At 43.2% G+C, this 19,499-nt stretch overlaps 1 protein-coding gene across 1 annotated transcript in view; it reads right to left on the reverse strand.

The window, feature by feature from the left end:
* The window catches only part of OCA2 (OCA2 melanosomal transmembrane protein), a 297,850-nt gene that overhangs the window by 209,132 nt on the left and 69,219 nt on the right, over window positions 1-19,499 (reverse strand). Inside the window, exons 4-7 of the mRNA XM_061629684.1 lie at window positions 18,792-18,890; window positions 16,343-16,534; window positions 5,705-5,762; window positions 1,233-1,305 (exon numbers count right to left, since the gene is read on the reverse strand). Coding sequence (XP_061485668.1) covers window positions 1,233-1,305; window positions 5,705-5,762; window positions 16,343-16,534; window positions 18,792-18,890 — 422 coding nt within the window. The remainder of the gene's footprint in view (window positions 1-1,232; window positions 1,306-5,704; window positions 5,763-16,342; window positions 16,535-18,791; window positions 18,891-19,499) is intronic.

The raw sequence follows: 19,499 nt of genomic DNA on the forward strand, positions 1-19,499 counted from the left end.
AATAAAACAGTAGGGTCTCATAGCAAGTGATTTGTGAAGTATTAAGAGATGAGTGGTCAGACAGTAATGAGTTAGGATTTGTTTTTGTTTCAGCAAAGATTGTATCTCATACATCGCCTTGAGGCGTGTGTGTGGAAGGCAATAAATAAATAAATAATACAGTCAAGCCACACTAGCGATTGGAAGCCACTGCACAGATTCAGCATGTCCTGGTCAGCCCTGTCCCCCATCACTTACCACTCAGCCTCCAAGATGTGCACAAGCCCTCTTCATTCTCCTGTCACCACCCAGCAATGGCAGCTCTGCTGTGTTGAGCAGTGACAGACCACACATATGTAGCTGCACAGCTCTTGTACTTGGCATCAATGTAGTCTATGTAGGGCAAACAAGAGTGTGGATCATAGAATCCCTGGCTGAAGCAGCAGAGTGCCTTAAGTCAGCAGTGCTGTGGTACACCGTGCTGCAGCATGCAGTGCACCATATGATCTTTAGTACAAGCAGTGCTTTTTCTGCTACAAAACAAGATGCTCGTACTCATATCTTCATACAAGTCCTGTGGATATTAGCACAAAATGGCTTCCAATGGCAGAAAAAAAAGAAATGTCAGTAGTCTGTACTAGTGAGTACCATCACAAAAAAAATCTACTGGGTTCAGGACTCTATTTGTGTGTTGCTCCCAAAGTCTGCAAGGTTGCTGGCTGTGCACACCCAGGCTCTTGTATACTACTGGACATGCACACCCTCCCCACTCTGCACTTCATGTGTTATTGTCAGGGGCAAAAATGTGGCTGTTATGTAAAGAGTAAACCGTACTCCAGTGTAAAACTGGATGATGTTTCCATTTATTTTGTTGCTTTCATTCCAACTTACACACAACCTCCCAAGACTTATACTTCTGGAAATTGCATTTTGATTTGCACCCACCTTATCTTCCCACAGAGATGAAGGAAGCAACTAAAGGAGATATGAGGGGGGGGACAGACCTTTGCAGTCTTCATTATCACTTGGACAGCAAACACGGGAAACAGATTTGCAAATGAATTAATTCACTGGTTTAGAAGCAGTCCCACAAGACAATATCAGGGTCTCACAAGAAATAAATCACTGTCAGCATTTAATTTTGTGAGCAGCGAGTCAGCCATTTCCTATCAACCATTGTGAATCTGCCAACTTTCATTGATTCTGTACTACATTGTTTTAAAAACAACAACAAAGTAATTGGTAAAGGATACTATAGATGTCCATAGGTGACACAGCCAGTATCTGCCAAGGTGTTCCATTTTCAGGATGAATGCCAAATAAAATCTAAATAAAATAAAATAAAATATGATAAATTAGCAAACAAACAAGCTGTCTCTAAAAATGTTAAGATTTGCAAAAGAAAACTGCAGAAGAGATAGTTGCTTTTGTTATGATTCCCTGCATTTGGGATCCTGTTCATTTGTTTTGCATCTAAAACTCATAGGGTTGTATGCAATGCTAATCATACTCAGAGTAGACTAGTGATATTAATAGATGTGGTTAACTTAGGTCTTTTTATGTATACTGCTTAGAAATTGAAATGATTAAGCAGTATATTAAATGTTCTACACAAATACATAAATATTTTTTATAAATTCTAGCCAAATTTGTTTTTACATTCAAATGACAGAATCAGGAAAAGCAAAATAAGATTTCAGTGTCATATGTGAAAACACTTCTAGGTTCCTCACCCAAAGCTCATTATGTGCCTTTCTTCACCATTCTTTAATAAAAGTAAAGAATAGGAAATAAGATGAGTCATTTTGATATTTCCAATTCTATCCATTAAAGTTCCTAATGGCATGTTTAAAGGAAAAAATTGGGAAAGTTTACACTGCATTTTATATTCACTAATAGGCAAAAAAACCCTTGCAGTTTAAGAATGTACCTATAGACAACAGATATTTCTATCAAACTTTAAAAAGCAGGGAAATTGGGCACCTACAGTGAATGCACCAGGGGAGCAGGAAACCTGACCTCCTCTCTGAGATATTGTACTGCCCTACAAATTTGTAATCTGTGTGTAACTGTGTAGCATGGAAGAATTTGGTAACATGTGCCTCTCAGCATATGGTGAGTGGTGGCAACACCTGCCACCTCCAAAGATGGAGAATTACATTTTTGTATGTTGGTTGGTGTTCTTACTTCGCTTCTTTTCTGTGTTACTGCTGTTTCTACAGATTCTACAAAGAATCTAACCTAGAAAATTATGTTTCTCTCATGTTTCGTCATAGAAATCTGTGTCAAATTTATTTTTATTAACTTCAAAGCCTTTTTATTGGTCAATGTCATATGATGGTGAAGACAGCCTTTTGTATTTCAAACTGGAGATTATGCTCTGTTTCTATTTTGGGTGTGTTAACAGTTGAACATGAAACTGCAGTTTGATGTAAAATCAAACTGATTACAATATGTTGCTACTTAATCAATGAATCTAGCTGCTGGAAAAAACAAACTTGGCCTGCCCAAGATGCATATTTTCAGCCTGCTATACTTAAACCACTCCACTTAAGGAAAGGTGGGCATGTCAATTAAAAACAGAGCACTCCTAGAATTTTGCTAGAATATATTTCACCTCCCACTGTTTTGTCTTGTGCAAACTGAGACACTCCTCATGTCAATTAAAAACTATTCTGCAGAACAGTTAGTGCTATAATTCCATAATTGTTTCTCGAGTTTGTTAGTGTTGCAAAATGTTGCTGTACTTCACATATTCACAGAAACAGAAGCAAAGGAAAATGATTTACTATAGGAAACTTCACTAAAATTGCAAAGCAAAGCAAACATATTTAAAGTGACTATCTGAACTACATAAACTGTCTTAATATTGTTGCTTCCTCCCTGCTAAAACAAGACCAGCATAGCACATGTCTTGTTTCTGTTATTTGGGCTGATTGCAGGTGTTGCCAGCACTCACCATATACTCAGAAGCACGTTACCAAATTCTTCCAAACTACACAGGAAGTGGATTGGACTGTGAAAGACCAACCCACATTGTGTTTGCATTTTGACAAATTTGTAGGGCAGTGCAATATCTCAGAGAGGAGGTTAGGTTTCCTGCTCCCCTGGTGCATTCACTATAGCTGCCCAATTTCCCTGCTTTTTAAAGTTGGATAGAAATATCTGCTGGCTATAGGTACATTCTTAAACCGCATGAATTTCTCTGCTTTTTAATCTGGGAGGTAAGAAATGGGATCCTGTGCAAGTTTGCTGAGAATGGATTGATCATTTACATGCTTATTGAGTTCAATGGGATTTACTCCCCTGCAATCATGCTTAGGATAGGTGAAACTGACCACAAAGGATGGGGAGGGGGGAGGAGGAAGCAAGTAGGGAGGTGAGGAAGGGCAGAGAGAAGGAAGGGGATGGGAGCAGGCAGGAGGGGGAGGGGAGTAGTAGTGCAGGTTTGATCATTTGCATGCTTATTGAGTTCAGTGGGATTTATTCCCATGTAATCATGCTTAGCATATGTATAACTGACCATGGGAGGAAAGGAGGGCTGGAGTGGGCAAGAGAGGAGGAAGAAGGAAGAGGGGAGGGGAGGAAGAAAGGATGAGGAAGGGAGATGAGAGGGGAAGGAGGGAAAAGACAGGTCTGATCATTTGAATGCTTATTGAGTTCAATGGGATTTACTCCCATGCAATCATGTTTAGGATAGGTAAAACTGGCCATGGGGAGGGGGAGGGGGAGGAGAGTGGAAGGGGAGGAGAGGGAAGGAGGGGATTGGAAGGGGAGGGGGCAAAGGAAGGAGGAGGGAAGGGGCAAAAGGGAGGTGATGGGAGGAAGTAGGAGGGCAGGTTTGATCATTTGCATGCTTTTTGAATTCAGTGGGATTTACTCCTGTGCAATCATGCGTAGGATAGGTGAAACTGACCTGGGGAGGGGCAGGGGAGAAGAGGGAGGTAGAGGAGGAGGAGCGCAGAAAGGGGAGGGGAGGGAGGAAGGAGGAGGGGAGGGGAGGGAGGAAGGAGGAGGGGAGGAGATTGGGTGAGTGGGCATTGGGCAAAGGGGAAGCCCCTTTCCTTTCCAAAAGGAAAACGTGAACACTATTATTGTTTTTCAGCGTTTTCCCAACCTTTTTATTCTACAGCAGGCACATGTAGTCTCCCACCCAAATTTAAGCCAAAGCTGTCACTGGCCACATCCACACCAGGCCTTTATTTCACTTCAGACAGTCATGGCTTCTCCCAAAAATCCTGGGAAGTATAGTTAGCGAAGGGTGCTGAGAGTTGCTAGGAGATGCTCTGTTTCCCTCACAGAGCTTCAGTCAGAGCAGCTGACTGTTAAACCACTCTGGCCACTGGAGCTCTGTCAGGGGAATAAGAGTCTCCTCTCAGCACCCTTCACAAACTACACTTCCCAGGATTCTGTGGGGGAAGCCATGACTGTCTAAAGTGAAATAAAGGTTTGGCATGGATACGGCCCCCTGATTAGCCAAGCCAAGCAGGTGTAAGTCTGGTGTTTAGAACACTGACAGTTGATTCTTACTGAGCATGCCTGGGCTTATAATTGACTTTAATGTTAAATTTCTTAAATTAATTAAAAATCAGCTAGGCATTTTTTAAAACATTTAAACTGTAGAAGATGAAGGTCAGAGCATGGGACAAGGTCAGTTATAGGATTACAGGTACGCTGTGAACATGGTTGATTTTTAATTAATTTCAACAGATAATGAGAACACTGACAAAAAAGTCCAACAGGGCTCTGGTTTTTCCTCCCTCTCTTTTTACACTTTGAACTCTCAACTCTCTCTGTTTTGTGTATCACCATGAAAATTTTGAAGGTTGTTAAGTAAGCATTTCTGAATTCAGGATTATAAATTTTGTAAGGTTTTGTTTTGAAATGATCTGACGAGAAGCAGCAGGATGATATGGGGGTTATCTTCAATTTAAGATTGCGGAATGCAAAAAATCCATGCTGGCTATAGTATACAGCCATTCTCGTGGCTGTATAATACAGATCTGTCTTCATTTGCAATTCTAATCTTAACTTACAGCACTAAACTGGAAGTGTGGGGGAAATGTTGTAGGCATACTCCTAGCTTTCATATGACATACGATATTCTATTTAACATCATTTCCCTACTTCCAGTGTTCAAACATGAGTACCCATGCCATTGCAATCAAAACAGTACCATCCATGCAGAAGAGGCACCATTAGCATGGAGGAATCCCAAGGTTTACAGAAGTACAAAAAACTCCTAGGGAAACCCCTGAAAAGGAGATCCCGAAAACCCTAAAAAGACCAATGGGTGGTATCCAGCTAGTTCATTTTGTCACTGCAAGGATTTTTGCTCGCACAGTGGAACTTTTTCCTCTCTCCTCTCCATGTGCATCCCCTAAATCTGTTCTGAGGCTTCTCCCAACCCCCTGGAGTAGATTTGCATAGAGTGCTGGGCACAGGCAGAGAGAGGATGGAGTGAAATTCCATTGTGCAAGCGGAAATCCTTGCACTAGCAGAACAAGTTAGTTGGATACCACCCAATGAGAACTGAGCATGCTCACTAGCCACAGAATGCTGACTGACTGTCTAGCAAGGGGGATAATGGAAAAACATGTGGCATGGCTGACAGATTAGAGCAGGAGCAATCACACTGCAACATTTTGCTGTAGCTCCCACTTGTATCAAATTTAACTTTGGATATGTACTACAAAATCTGAAACTTTGGAAATCCAGTACTTACAGAGCATACAGCTACAAAGATAAAAAGGCCAGAAACTTTTAGGAATCTGAAACAGCATCTGGAAAAATAAAGGGGGAAACTTTCACACAGAAAGAATACAGAGGAAAAAATATACTATTCCAAGGTTGATTGAATCCTTTCAAAATAAGAATAAAATTATAGTTACTAAAAAAAAAAGACAATAAAAACCAAGAACTCTTAAATTAATCCATAAGAAGTCCAGAAGTGCTTGTCCTTAAATAACAGTAATCTTGGCAAACCAACATGATACCATGTAGAGTTCACATTGGGAGATGGGGATGTAATTCTATTAATAAACTGTAGCACTTAGAACATTCTCTCCACTGACCACCACCCTTTGGTGCTTAGACTTATAGACTCAGTGTTTTTAACAGCTTAGCAGCTAGCCATGGCCAAACCTTGACTTACACACATTTGCCATCCCATGACCTTGTACAGCAATTCAAATCTGGTATAGCATGGCATGGATTACTGTAATGCGCTCTACGTAGGGCTACCTCTGAAGACGGTTTGGAAGCTACAGCTGGTGCAAAATGCGGCGGCCAGACTGCTAACAAGAACGAAGCGATCAGACCATATAACACCTGTTCTGGCCCGCTTGCACTGGCTTCCAATACGCTTCCGGGCCAGATTCAAAGTGTTGGTATTAACCTACAAAGCCTTATACGGCGCGGGACCACGATATCTGTCGGAATGCCGTGCACTACGGTCTGCTACGAAGGCCCTCCTCCGGGTCCCAACCCATAGGGAGGCCCGGAGGGTGGTGACAAGATCAAGGGCCTTCTCAGTGGTGGCCCCCGAACTATGGAATAGTCTCCCTGAGGAGGTGCACTTGGCGCCGACCCTATCATCCTTTCAGCACCAAGTTAAAACCTTTCTCTTCTCCAAGGCATTTTAATTTTTTGTTAATGATGGTAATGTTTGTAATTTGATCTTAGTTATGCAGTTTTTAGATTGTGAAATTGGATTTTAGATTGTGATGCTTTTGTATTTTCCTGTATTTTATTGTATTTATGTTCACCGCCCAGAGAGCTATTGCTAGTCGGGCGGTATATAAGTTTTAAAAATAAATAAATAAATAAATAATCCTGTGTCAAAAGTTATAGAAATTTAAAAAGCCACCAATTCATCTGCACTTTAACTGATGTGCAGCAAGTGGTCACACTTCCACATTTTTTACTCCCAAGCAATGTGCAAGATGCTCAGCAGCAGAAAGTATTTCTTCTTCAGATCTCCACAGAAAAATAAAAGCAAGAAGGCAGAGACTTCACTTGTCATAAATTAAACTTGGCTAGCTTTCTTCAGTTCTATTCCAGGGGAAGTCAATGTACAGTTTTCTATATTTCTAGCACCTACATATAGTTTGTAGTACACCAGTCAGCTTTTATATTAAAATTGCATACATGTGTCTGTAAGAAACAAATGATCAGCTAAAAGAACAACAATCTTCAAATAAAAAATAAGGAATGTGTTCTTGAGCAAGAAATCTGAATAAATGTTTATATTTGAATTTAAGAATGTAGTGGGAAAGTTATCAGCTTACTTTAAACTGACTTTGTTTGCTTTCAGTGATATTACCATGTAGCCAAATCTGATTGGCCATATTTATTTATTAAAAACATTTCTATGCCGCTCTATCTTCCTGGAAAGCTCAGAGCAGCGAACAACTCTATAATAAAAGAACCTAGACAAAAATACCTTATAAAAACAAGACATACAACCATAAATACAAACTTATATGATAAGGTTAAAATAGTAAAACTATATACAGTAAAGAGTGGCTAATTGCCAGATAGGCGACAAACAAATTAATTATTATTATTATTATTATTATTATCATTATTATAAACAACATCATTACTCCATAGTCTCTCATGGTCAAGAGATTTCCTATTCCTCAGTCCAGGTTAAATGCGAGACGGAAAAGGAACATCTTGACCTGGCGACAGAATGCCGGAAGCGAGGAGGCCGACCGGATCTCTATTGGCAAGGAATTCCAGAGTCTAGGGGCGATAACAGAGAATGCCCTGTCTCTGGTTCCTGAAAGATGAACTTGTGTGGATGAAGGTATCCTAAGGAACGAATTATCGGAGGACCTGAGAGAACGGGGGGGTTGATAAGAAGACAACCGATCGGACAGATAGACAGGGCCCAGGCCGTGAAGGGCTTTAAAGGCCAACACCAGCACCTTGAATTGAGTCCGGAAGCAAATGGGCAACCAGTGAAGCTGTTGCAACAGGGGGGTTGTATGGGCACGAATGTCAGCCCCTGTCAGCATTCTTACTGCTGCACGTTGAACCAATTTAAGCTTCTGAACTGTCTTCAAAGGCAGCCCCACGTAGAGTGTGTTGCAGTAGTCAAGCCAGGATGTAACTAAGGTGTGAGTTACCTTCGTCAGATCAGACATCTCTAAAAACGGGCGCAGCTGGTGAACCAGTCTTAACTGGTTATAGTGCTGTTACACCATCACATTCATTATGTGATCCTGATAGGCTGGAATCGCTTTAGGAATTAGCAAGGAACAAAAAATCCTAACCTAAAGTCTTACCCAAAGAGGAAAAGAGAAAAAGCAATGGAAGATGTGAGAGGCTCAGGTGTCAAAACAAAAAATCCTAACATTTTATCTAAAATGGCTCTAATATTTATGAGCAAGAATCTCTAATTTTAAAAATGTATTGGATCATCACAAACTGTCTGAAGTCCTGTTTATCAAACATGTCAGCATTTCCTAACAATGAGTTTTCTACTAAAAACAAAACTGATTTACTTTAGGTCAGGTATGAGTTCCCTATCTGTGACTCTTGCTATAACTGCTTGAAAGTCTAAAACTATTGCCACTATGTGACCATTTTGTCATATTAGCAAGCAATATTATTAACTGTACAAGCTTCAGCCCCTTAAAGGTCTTTCCTTACTCTTCCAACGGAAGGAATAAAGCAGGTGAAATGCAGATGAATAAATATCTTGTCATGTTGACAGATACTGATTAGAGAACACTGGGCTAAGATGAAACAGACTGAAGAAAACAGGGTGGAAAAGGCAAACCCGGAAGGTTAGCTACTGTATACCAAGCTTAATATGAGTATGAATATAACCAGGGCTAGCACCAGGTATGACTGGGCCCTTGGGCGCCAGCCTGACCCGCCATAGCGGCCCCCCGATACAAGTGGTGCGGGGCTAATAAGCTCATCCGCACACCCCATCTACCTTTTGTGTTGTGTGAATGACATGCATGCACAGTGCACACAACATTCACACTGACAAGAGAGGTAGATTGAGGTAATGCATGTGGGTTTATCGAAGCCCGTCCTGTCTGTATTGTGGGGGTGCCTGGCAGCTCCCTCTCCATGATCCGCAACAGGGTCTGGTTGTAGGATGCAACTGCTGCAGATCACGGAATGGGAGCACCATGCTCCCATGCTAAGGAGGGGTTCTTCAGGGGCCCGTTTGGACTGCAGGGGCCCTCGACCAGGGCCCAACCTGCCCATCCTCTGGCGCCGGCCCTGAATATAACTCATATATTCAACCTCTCTCTAATAGGCAACTCTCCAATCATGAAACAAAAGTTACTAGGCAGGCTGTTTAGGCAACAAGGATTTACAAAGTTTATTTTAATAAAATAAAATGACAAGATGTGGAGAAGCTTTTGGGATCACAATAGCAATGTATTGTTTTCTATTATACCTGACAGCACTTTCAAGATGTTTGGGACAAAGATTTCTTTCCCCTCCCCTCCTGAAAGTACTACTTTGGAGCCCAAACTTGCAGTGGAGATCTGAGCAAATGCCCACAGGGCCTGATCACTAGTCATCCTTATCTTTCCTCCAGCACTCCAACCAAGACGTTTCCTCTTCCTTTGGTTCTACAGAGATTCCTGTTTGCAGGGCTGCAGTTCTCCTAGGCATAATATAAGAGGTAGGAATTGATCCCTTGCCACTCTTGTTGAACTGCTCGCAACAGCAAGGCACATGATCACCCATCTGGAATGCTTCACCTCAGGAATTCACTGGCCCTTCAAGGCCTCTGATCTCAAGCATAATGTTTTTTCATTAATTTATTTGTTTAGATCTACAGCATACATGGCTCAGAGCACTAATTCAAGCTTTGCAGATTTAGGCCATCTCAATATCTGGTAACACTCGTATGTTTATTCAATAATACCAAATCAAAAATGTTTCAGGGAGCAATTCGTCAGGAGAACATTTCTGCTGCAGCATAAAGGAAATAATGCAGGCATAGCTGCCGACTGCTCTACATAACTAGGGCAATTGCATCTGGCTGTGCTTACACTGCAATGACACAGAACAAGGAAATAGCATGCTGCTTTCAATGCATTCATATATCCCTAATTAAAATAGAAAAGTGGAGGTTAAGAAGGAAAGGTACCAAAAAAACCCACACAAATATTGGGCACAATACATATTGTTAGATTCTAGGAGTTTGTGTATATATATATCCGACTTTTCTTTCATCAAGGAACCCAAGCAGGCACACATGTCTCAGGTAATCCCTCATCCATGCACTGACCAGACCCAGGCCTGTTTAGCTTCACTAAGGTAGTGCCTCATGTGCCTTCAGACCATACGTACCCTGGGACCATATTCACTAATAGGCAAAAAAAGCCCTTGCAGTTTAAGAATGTACCTATAGCCAACAGATATTTCTATCAAACTTTAAACAGCAGGGAAATTGGGCAGCTATAGTGAATGCACCAGGGGAGCAAGAGACCTGACCTCCTCTCTGAGATATTGTACTGCCCTACAAATTTGTCAAAATGCAAACACAATGTGGGTTGGTCTTTCACAGTCCAATCCACTTCCTGTGTTGCTTGGAAGAAACTGACCACAGGGGATTGGTAGGGGAGGAGGCGGGGGGGAGGGCAGGTTTGACCATTTGCATGTTTATTGAGTTCAATGGGATTTACTCCCATGCAATCATGGTTAGGATAGGTAAAACTGACCATGGGAAGGGAAGCTTGGAGTGGGCAGGGGAGAAGGAAAAAGAAAGGGGGATGGAAGGGAGGAGGAAGGCAGAGGAGAGGGGAAGGAGGAAAAAGGGAGGTCTGATCATTTGCATGCTTATTGAGTTCAATGGGATTTACTCCCATGCAATCATGGCTAGGATAGGTAAAACTGACCATGGGGGGGGAGGGAAGAGTAGAGGGAAGGAGGAAAGGGGGAGAGGGCAGCTGAAGGAGCGGGACAGGAAAGGAGAGGAATGGAAAGGGAGGGGAGAAGGAAGGGGAAAGGGACAAAAAGGAGGTAATGGGAGGGTGGAGGATGGGAGAGCAGGTTTGATCATTTGCATGCTTATTGAGTTCAATGGGATTAACTCCAGTGCAATCATGCTTAAGATAAGTAAAACTGACCATGGGGGTGGGGGAGGGGACGGGCAGGAGGAGGAGGAAGGAGGGGATTGGAAGTGGATGGGAAGGGGTAGGGGTGAAGGGGAGGGGTAGGGGTGGAGGGGGAGGGGTGAAGGGGAGGGGGAGGGGTGAAGGGGGAGGGGGAGGGTGAAGGGGGAGGGTGAAGGGGGAGGGAAGGGGCAAGATAGGAGGGAAGAGGAGGGGAGGGCAAGTTTGATCATTTTCATGCTTCTTTAATTTAGTGGGATTTACTCCTGTGCAAGCATGCTTAGGATAGGTGAAACTGACCTGGGGGAGGGGCGGGGAGGGGAGGAGGGCAGGAATGGGAGGGAAGAAGGGGGAGGGGAGGAGCTTGGGTGGGTGGGCATTGTGCAGAGGGGAAGCCCCTTTCCTTTCCAAAAGGAAAACATTGTGAACAGTAACATTCTTTTTCAGGGTTCCACCTACCTTTTTATTCTACAGCAGGCACATGTAGCCTCTCTCCTAAATTTAAACCAAAGATTTCCCTGGCTATATCCACACCAGAACTTTATTTCACTTTAGACAATCATGGCTTCTCTCAAAGAATCCTGGGAGGTGTAAGTGAAGGGTGGTGAGAGTTGCTAGGAGATGCCCTGTTTCCCTCACAGAGCTTCAATCAGAGTAGCTAACTGGTAAACCAGTCTGGCCACTGGAGCTCTGTCAGGGGAATAAGAGTCTCCTCTCAGCACCCTTCACAAACTACACTTCCCAGGATTCTTTGGGGGAAGCTATGACTGTCTAAAGTGAAATAAAGGTCTGGTGTGTGTGTGGCCCCCTGATGAGGCAAGCCCAGCAGCTGTGTCTGGCTTTTAGAACAGTGACAGTTGGTTCTTACTGAGCAAGCCCGATATCATTGGGTTCAATACTAAATTTCTTAAATTAATTAAAAAATCAGCTAGACATTTTTTAACTTTTAAACTGCAGAACATGAAAGTCAGAGTATGGGGCAAGGTCAGTAATATGATTACAGGTACTCTGTGAACATGGCTGATTTTTAATTATTTTCAACTGATTAGGAGAACTCTGACAGAAAAAAGTCCAAAAGGGATCTGTTTTTTCTCTCTCTCTTTTTACACTTCGAACCTCTCTGACTGTTTTGTGTATCACCATGAAATTTTAGAAGGTTGTTAGTTCAGGACTATAAATTTTGTAAGGTTTTGTTTTGAAATGAGCTTATGGGAAGCATCAGAATGGCTTGGGGGGGTATTTTCAATTTTACATTGCGGAATGAGAAAAATCCATGCTGGCTATAGTATACAGCCACTCTCGTGCTGTATAATATATAGCAGTAATTAATAACATGGCATGTTAGCTGCTGCATTTATTCATTCTGAAAGGATTATGTAATCCATTCCACTTCATTCATCCTATGTAGTATAGTCTTCTCTTGCAACTTTACATCTCAGATTATAAATGAGGGATTGCTTGTTTGAAACCACCCACTCACTGTATCAGGGATGGGAAACCTCTGGCCTTCCAAGTGTTGCTAGACTCCATGGATTGTATCCAATACAGCATAAGTGGCATTCCACTTGCAGAATGGGACTTCACTTTCCTCTCCTCTCCCCTCACCCCCCTGTCCCAAATCTGCTCAAGAGGGTCCCCCTCAAGATGCTTCATAGGAAGTGAATGATAAATGACCCAGTGCTTGCAGGAAGAAGGGGACTACCACTGTCCAGGGAAGAAGGAGAGCCATCTGCTCGGCTGTCTGCTTGCCTACTTGTTTGCTGCTGCTGCTGCTGCTGCTGCTGCTTGGCTACTACCACCGCCCTCTCCCTGTTGGACTTCTGTGCTGCAGGTTGTCACGCCTTGCAGGACCAGGGCCCCAGGTACTCAGCCAGCTGTTGCTGATTTTGTCCACCTGCCCTTTCCCTGGAGGGGATACATAAGCTGGCTGGCTAGGGTGGCTCCTGCATTGCAGATTGCCTGGCTTTTTGCGGGTCTTGAGTCATGTGCCTGGGCGACAGGATCCAGAGCCAAGTGGGGATTCTTGAGGAGGCCCCAATCAGTGTAGTGATGGGTAGAGGGAGATATGGCCTTGTGAGGAGGACTTGCCAGGTAAGGGGAACGCGGCTCAGGCAGTTAACGGCTCTACCTAGTTCCAGTCCTCCCCACACCCACAGGTTTGTTGGTTGCCCTATCAGCCAGCTCTCAGGCCTCCAGATGCTGCTCCTAAATGCCATATTGGTGCATAATAAGATCTCCCTCATTCATGATTTAATTGTGGATGAGACAGCCAATCTGGCATTTATAACCGAGACCTGGGTGGGTGAGCAGGGAGAAGTCAGTCTCTCCCAGCTATGTCTGCCAGGGTATCTGGTTCAGCATCAGGGTAGATCTGAGAGTCGGGGAGGGGGGTTACTGTGGTCTAAAGGAGCTCCATCTCCCTCTGAAAGCACCCTGTCCATGTGACTACTGGTATGGAGTGTTTGCACCTTGTGCTGGGTCAGTGGGACAGACTGGGGATTCTGTTGGTATACCGCCCACCCTGCTGCCCAACAGGCTCCCTGGCTGAGCTGACAGAGGTGGTCTCAGGTGTACTGTTGAGATCCCCCAGACTGTAGGTTCTGGGGGATGTCAACATCTATGCTGAGGCCACCTTATCCGGGGCGGCTCAGGATTTCATAGTTTCCATGACAACCATGGGACTGTCCCAACATGCCATTGGCCCAACACATGTAGCAGGGTATACTCTAGACTTGGTTTTTGCAACTGGACATGGAGATGGCAATCTGAATGTGAGGGGGCTTGCATCAGTCCCTCTGTCATGGACAGATCACTGCTTGCTGAAGTTTAGACTTACAGCAGCTTTTCCCCTCTGCAAGGATGGGGGACCTATTAAGTTGGTCCGCCCCCAGAGACTAATGGATCCAGATGGTTTCCAAAGGGCTCTGGGGAGTTTTCCGGCTGATAGGGCTGGTGCTCCTGTCAAAACCCTGGTTGAACTGTGGAATACAGAAATGACCCGGGCGGTTGACATGATTGCTCCTGAGCGCCCTCTCCTGTGTAGAGCTCGTACGGCTCCATGGTATACCCCAGAGCTGAGAGCGATGAAACAATATTGGAGACGGCTTGAGTGCAGATGGAGACAAACTCCTGGTGGATGCAATTACACACTGGTAAGTGCCTATGGTAAGGCGTATTTAGGGGCAGCAAGAGCAGCAAAAAAACAATATTTTGCTGCCACTATTGAATCATCAATCTGCCACCCAGCAGAGCTCTTCAGAATTGTCCGGGGGCTATTACATGCTGGCCCCAAGGACATGGTAGAGCCATCTGAGGCCCACTGTAATGAATTTGCTAGGCACTTCCAAGATAAAATCTTTAGCATCCGCCAGGACTTAGACTGCAGTGTTATAGCAGGTGAATCAAGTGAGGTATCCAGAGCACAGCCTTGTCCCGATTTCTTGGATGAGTTTCAGTTGGTACAACTTGAGGACGTTGACAAGGTGCTTGGACAGGTTCGTGCAACCACTTCTGTGCTGGATCCTTGCCCTTCTTGGCTAATAAAAGCTAGCAGAGATGAAACAGCTGGCTGGGCCAGGGAACTGATTAATGCCTCTCTGTGAGAGGGGGTGGTCCCTGGCTGCCTGAAAGAGGTGGTAGTGTAACCACTCCTGAAGAGACCCTCCCTGGACACAGAAAATCTTAATAACTAATAATAATTTGCAGTAGCAAATGTTCAATTTCTGGGCAAGGTCCTTGAATGAGTGGTGGCAGGCCAGCTCCAGACACGCTTGGATGAAACCAATTATCTGGATCCATTTCAGTCATGTTTCAGGCCTGGTTTTGGCACGGAAACAGCCTTGGTCGCCCTGTATGATGACCTCTGTTGGGAGAGACACAGGGGGAGTGTGATTCTGTTGATTCTCCTTGATCTCTCAGCAGCTTTCTATACCATCAACCATGGTATCCTTCTGGGAAGACTGGCGAGTTGGGAGTGCTAGGGACTGTATGGCAGTGGTTCTGCTCCTACTTCGCAGGTCGCCTCCAGAAGGTGGTGCTTGGGGAACATTGCTTGGCACCCTGGACTCTCCAGTATGGGGTTCCACAGGGGTCAGTTCTGCCCCCCATGCTGTTCAACATCTACATGAAACTGTTGAGTGTGGTCATCCGGAGCTTTGGAGTGTGTTGTCATCAGTATGCTGAGGCTCAATCCAGACAAGACTGAGATGCTGCTAGCGGGTGGTTCTTCTGACCAGATGGTGGATGTCCAACCTGTCCTGGATGGGGTTGCACTCTCCCTGAAGGAGCAGGTTCATAGCTTTGGGGTTCTCCTAGAACCATCTCAGTCACTTGAGGCTCAAGTAGCGTCGGTGGCACAGAGTGCCTTCTACCAACTTTGGTTGGTGGCCCAGCTACGCCTCTATCTGGACAGGGATAACCTGGCTTCAGTTGTCCATGCTCTGGTAACCTCCAAGTTAGTAGTAGTACTTTATTGTTTACAGCCATAGGCCATCACAATCCGAGAATAAAAGAAAAAGTTAGATTACTGCAATGCACTCTACATGGGGCTGCCTTTGAAGACGGTTCAGAAACTGCAACTTGTGCAAAATGCAGTGGCCAGATTGGTAACAGGGACTAGACGGTCTGAACATATAAAACCGATTCTGGCCTGCTTGCATTGGCTGCCTGTATGTTTCCAAGCTCGATTCAAGGTGCTGGTTTTAACCTATAAAGCCTTACATGGCTTAGGACCACAATACCTGATGGAACACCTCTCCCGACATGAACCCACCCATACACTATGCTCAACATCCAAGGCCCTCCTCTGGGTGCCTACTCGGAGGGAAACTGGGAGTCTGGCAACAAGGGAGAAAGCCTTTTCAGTGGTGGCCCCCAAATTATGGAATGATCTTTCTGACGAGGTACACCTGGCGCCAACACTGTTATCTTTTCAGCGCCTGGTCAAGACTTTCCTCTTCTCCCAGGCATTTTAGCATGTGTTTTTAAATTGTTTTTAAATTGTTTTTTGTGTTTTAAAATTTGTATATTTGTTTTTAATGTTTTTAATTGCTGTAAACCACCCAGAGAGCTTCGGCTATGGGGCAGTATATAAATGTAATAAATAAATAAATAAATGATGAAATAAATATTGTACGGCTTACTTGTAAGTAAATGAATTGGGTTACAGTGAACCTTTTTTTCTTTTTCTTTTTACTATTTTCCCTTGGCCCACAATACTTGCAGAAACATTAATAGCAAAACAAAACAAAAGGCTGGGCTCATACCGCATCTTGGTTAAATTGAATTTGACATTAAAGTTGTCCAACATTTCATATTTCTCTGAGGAAGAAGCTGATCTGGACAAGCTGGTCATTTCACTTCCCAGCTGAGATCTTTGCTCAAATTCCACAGAACTGTTTTCCCAAGAGTCATCATCTGTGGTGAAATCTGTATTATGAGCAGCCATGCATCTTGACCTGAAAAACACAAATTGAAAAATATCAACACATATCATGTGCTTTTCTGTCCTGAGAGTTGGAACCATCAGTTGGATGTATGGACCGAGGCACTAAGCAACAGCAAAAGTCAAGGAAGATAATCTTTTGAGAACTCAATACAACCTTCCATGAACATGAAACACTCTTAAACTTGAAAGGGTGAAGGCAAAGATGCTATTTTGGGAGTGCAAGGAGCATGTTTTAAACAAGGTGGTGAGTCTCTCTCTCTCCCCCCCCCTTCTGATATTTGTGATATATTTTGGATTTGTTTTATGGTTGTAATTTTATTGTTGATTTTATGCTGTTCACCAACATGTTTTCCCCACATAAATTATTGCAAATAAATACATAACATAATTTCCATGTGATCCTCTGTCCATATGCTACTTATATTTTTATAACATCCATCAGAACTTCATTTATCCATGTATTTCTTTTCGGTCCTATCCAGCAGACTTTGAGTGGAATGTCTATGTGAAAACAACCTCCTCATCTACTGTAACTATTTGTCATTCCGCTAACTAAAGCTCACATATGCTCCATTCTACGTGGCACATGAGGAGGGGAATCTCTCTCTCTCTCTCTCTCTCTTAATCAAAATAAGAACAAATGACTTAGAAACACATGTTTTCCACAAAAAAACTAAATTTGTGTAGGGTTAGAGTTAAGGTTAATTGTTTCATTATATTCCAAGACACCAGGGAGTTGATCACCTGATAAGCTCTCTTTTATGAGAAGACTTTTTGGGGAAAAACCAGCCCAAGCTGAAGAATCCTAGACCAAATTTCACACAGACAGTTCTTATTTTCAAACAAACCATTCTCAGCATTTAACTCACTTTTCTTTTAGGGCTGTTTCACAGAGCACAACCTCCACATGAGCAATGATGAAAACCGTTTCCATCTAGAAGGACTGCCTTCTCCTGTGTGAACCTGGCCATTTCCTTGGGTCATCAATCAAGACGCTGTGACGTGTTCCATCTAAGCCAGTAGTCCAACTTGTCGGGACTAGAGAGAGGGACTTCTAGGATCTGGAATGCTCTGCCAAGGGTGGCTCATCTCCCTCTCCCCCAATGGCCTTCTACCATATGGAAAATACTTTTCCATGGAGAAAAGTTTTGGATAGGCCACATGTTCAGATTGGTTTTAATCAGATTTGTTATTATGATCAGGATGTAGTGCTATTTTGTAGAGTTTACGTTTATTTAAAATGTTTTGTCTGACTGTTTTTATATTTTAAATTGAAAGGGTACCTTTAATTTATTTTTATATTTTTGCTATATGCTGTGAACTGCCTTCAAATACTTTTAGGAAAGGCAGAGTAATATTCAATTTATTTATTGTCTGATACAAAACATTTCTAGGTGATGTCAGAGTAGAGCTATGATGAACTAGTCCATTGATTTCAATGTGTACTCTTGAGTATGACTTACTTGGATAAAAGCCACTATGAAAAACTACCACAAAGTTGTTTAGGAATAAAGCAACAGTGCCTCCCAGATTTAATACAGAAACAGCAATAAGCATGGTAATTATGCTATCTTAAATGCATGGGAGAAAAGGTACATCATAACCTGGCCCAAAAGAAAGAAGAGGGGCTGTGATGTAATGTGGGCTAAACACAGCCACTTGGAAAGTTAGGATCATACCTTGCTAGTAGCATGGGTAATCTTCACACATGATCATACCATCATTCCACACATTAATATCCCCTGGCCACCATGCAGAAGTACTCATGGAGGCTTAGATTTATATTTAGATGGAAAAGAGAAGGAGAATTTATTTCTCTTCAAAGAGCAATGTATCTTCCTGCTCCTGAACAGCGTTCTTCAAGAACCAACACCAGAACTGAGCATCAGTCATAGGATGCCACCACAAAGAATTACTTTTTTCACCATGGAATGCTAGAGTACCTAATGGCTCCACTAATAATCCATACATATTTAGGGTTGTATCCAATGCTGCCATTCCATGCATGCAATAGACTTCCACTTGTGCAACAGAACTTCCTCCTCTTCTCCCTTGCAGCCCCCTGTGCACCCTCAAAATCTGCTCCAGAGGGGACTCCAGAGGGGCACAGGGAGAGGAGAGGAAGGGGAAGCAGAGTTGGACACAACCTTACTTTCTTTAAGCTAAGTACAGGGCTAAGTAGCTCTGAAATCAGTATGACTTTAGCAGGCTTTCATCATTCATGTATTTTGTAGGCCTTATTATCAAATGAAGGATCTCATACCCACCCATTTTTTTCAGTGGAAACTTTCAGCAGAGGCGTCTTCTCTGTCAAGCAGCTATCTTTGGATCTTGTGCTGAAGAATTTGGGCAAAAAGAAGTGATACCTTTTAAAAAAAAATAAAAATGCTTAATTTCCATTGTAATCACCTCTCCAAAGTTATACATAGGGTTGTGTGGCGTAGTGGTTAAGTTGTTGGACTACGACCTGGGAGACCAGGGTTCGAATCCCCACACAGCCATAAAGCTCACTGTGTGACCTTGGGCCAGTCACTGCCTCTCAGCCTCAGAGGGAGGCAATGGTAAACCCCCTCTGAATACCGCTTACCATGAAAACCCCATTCATAGGGTGGCCCATAAGTCGAAATCGACTTGAAGGCAGTCCATTTCATTTTTTCATAATGGCTACAGTTTGAGGTTAGCAGGGGACAGGACTTTACTATGACTCCTGGTTTGAATGACATGTAGGGATGGGGGAGAAATTCAATTCAATTTGCATTTAAAGGCAAATTTATATAATTGTCACTTTCTGAAACAATACATGAACTGAAAATCAGACATCCTTCAAAATTTTCCTTCCTCTGAATTTTGCAGTGCAGTTCTCCAGCCTGTCATGTGTACAATAATGCATAAAGTGTGCATAAAAGTGCAAATATTAGTGAAAATAGCCTACAAAAATTCAATATACTAGGGGAATTGTTTTGATATAATTGTTG

This window comes from Rhineura floridana, chromosome 5 (assembly GCF_030035675.1).
Source record: "Rhineura floridana isolate rRhiFlo1 chromosome 5, rRhiFlo1.hap2, whole genome shotgun sequence".
Classification (NCBI taxonomy): Eukaryota; Metazoa; Chordata; class Lepidosauria; order Squamata; family Rhineuridae; genus Rhineura; species Rhineura floridana.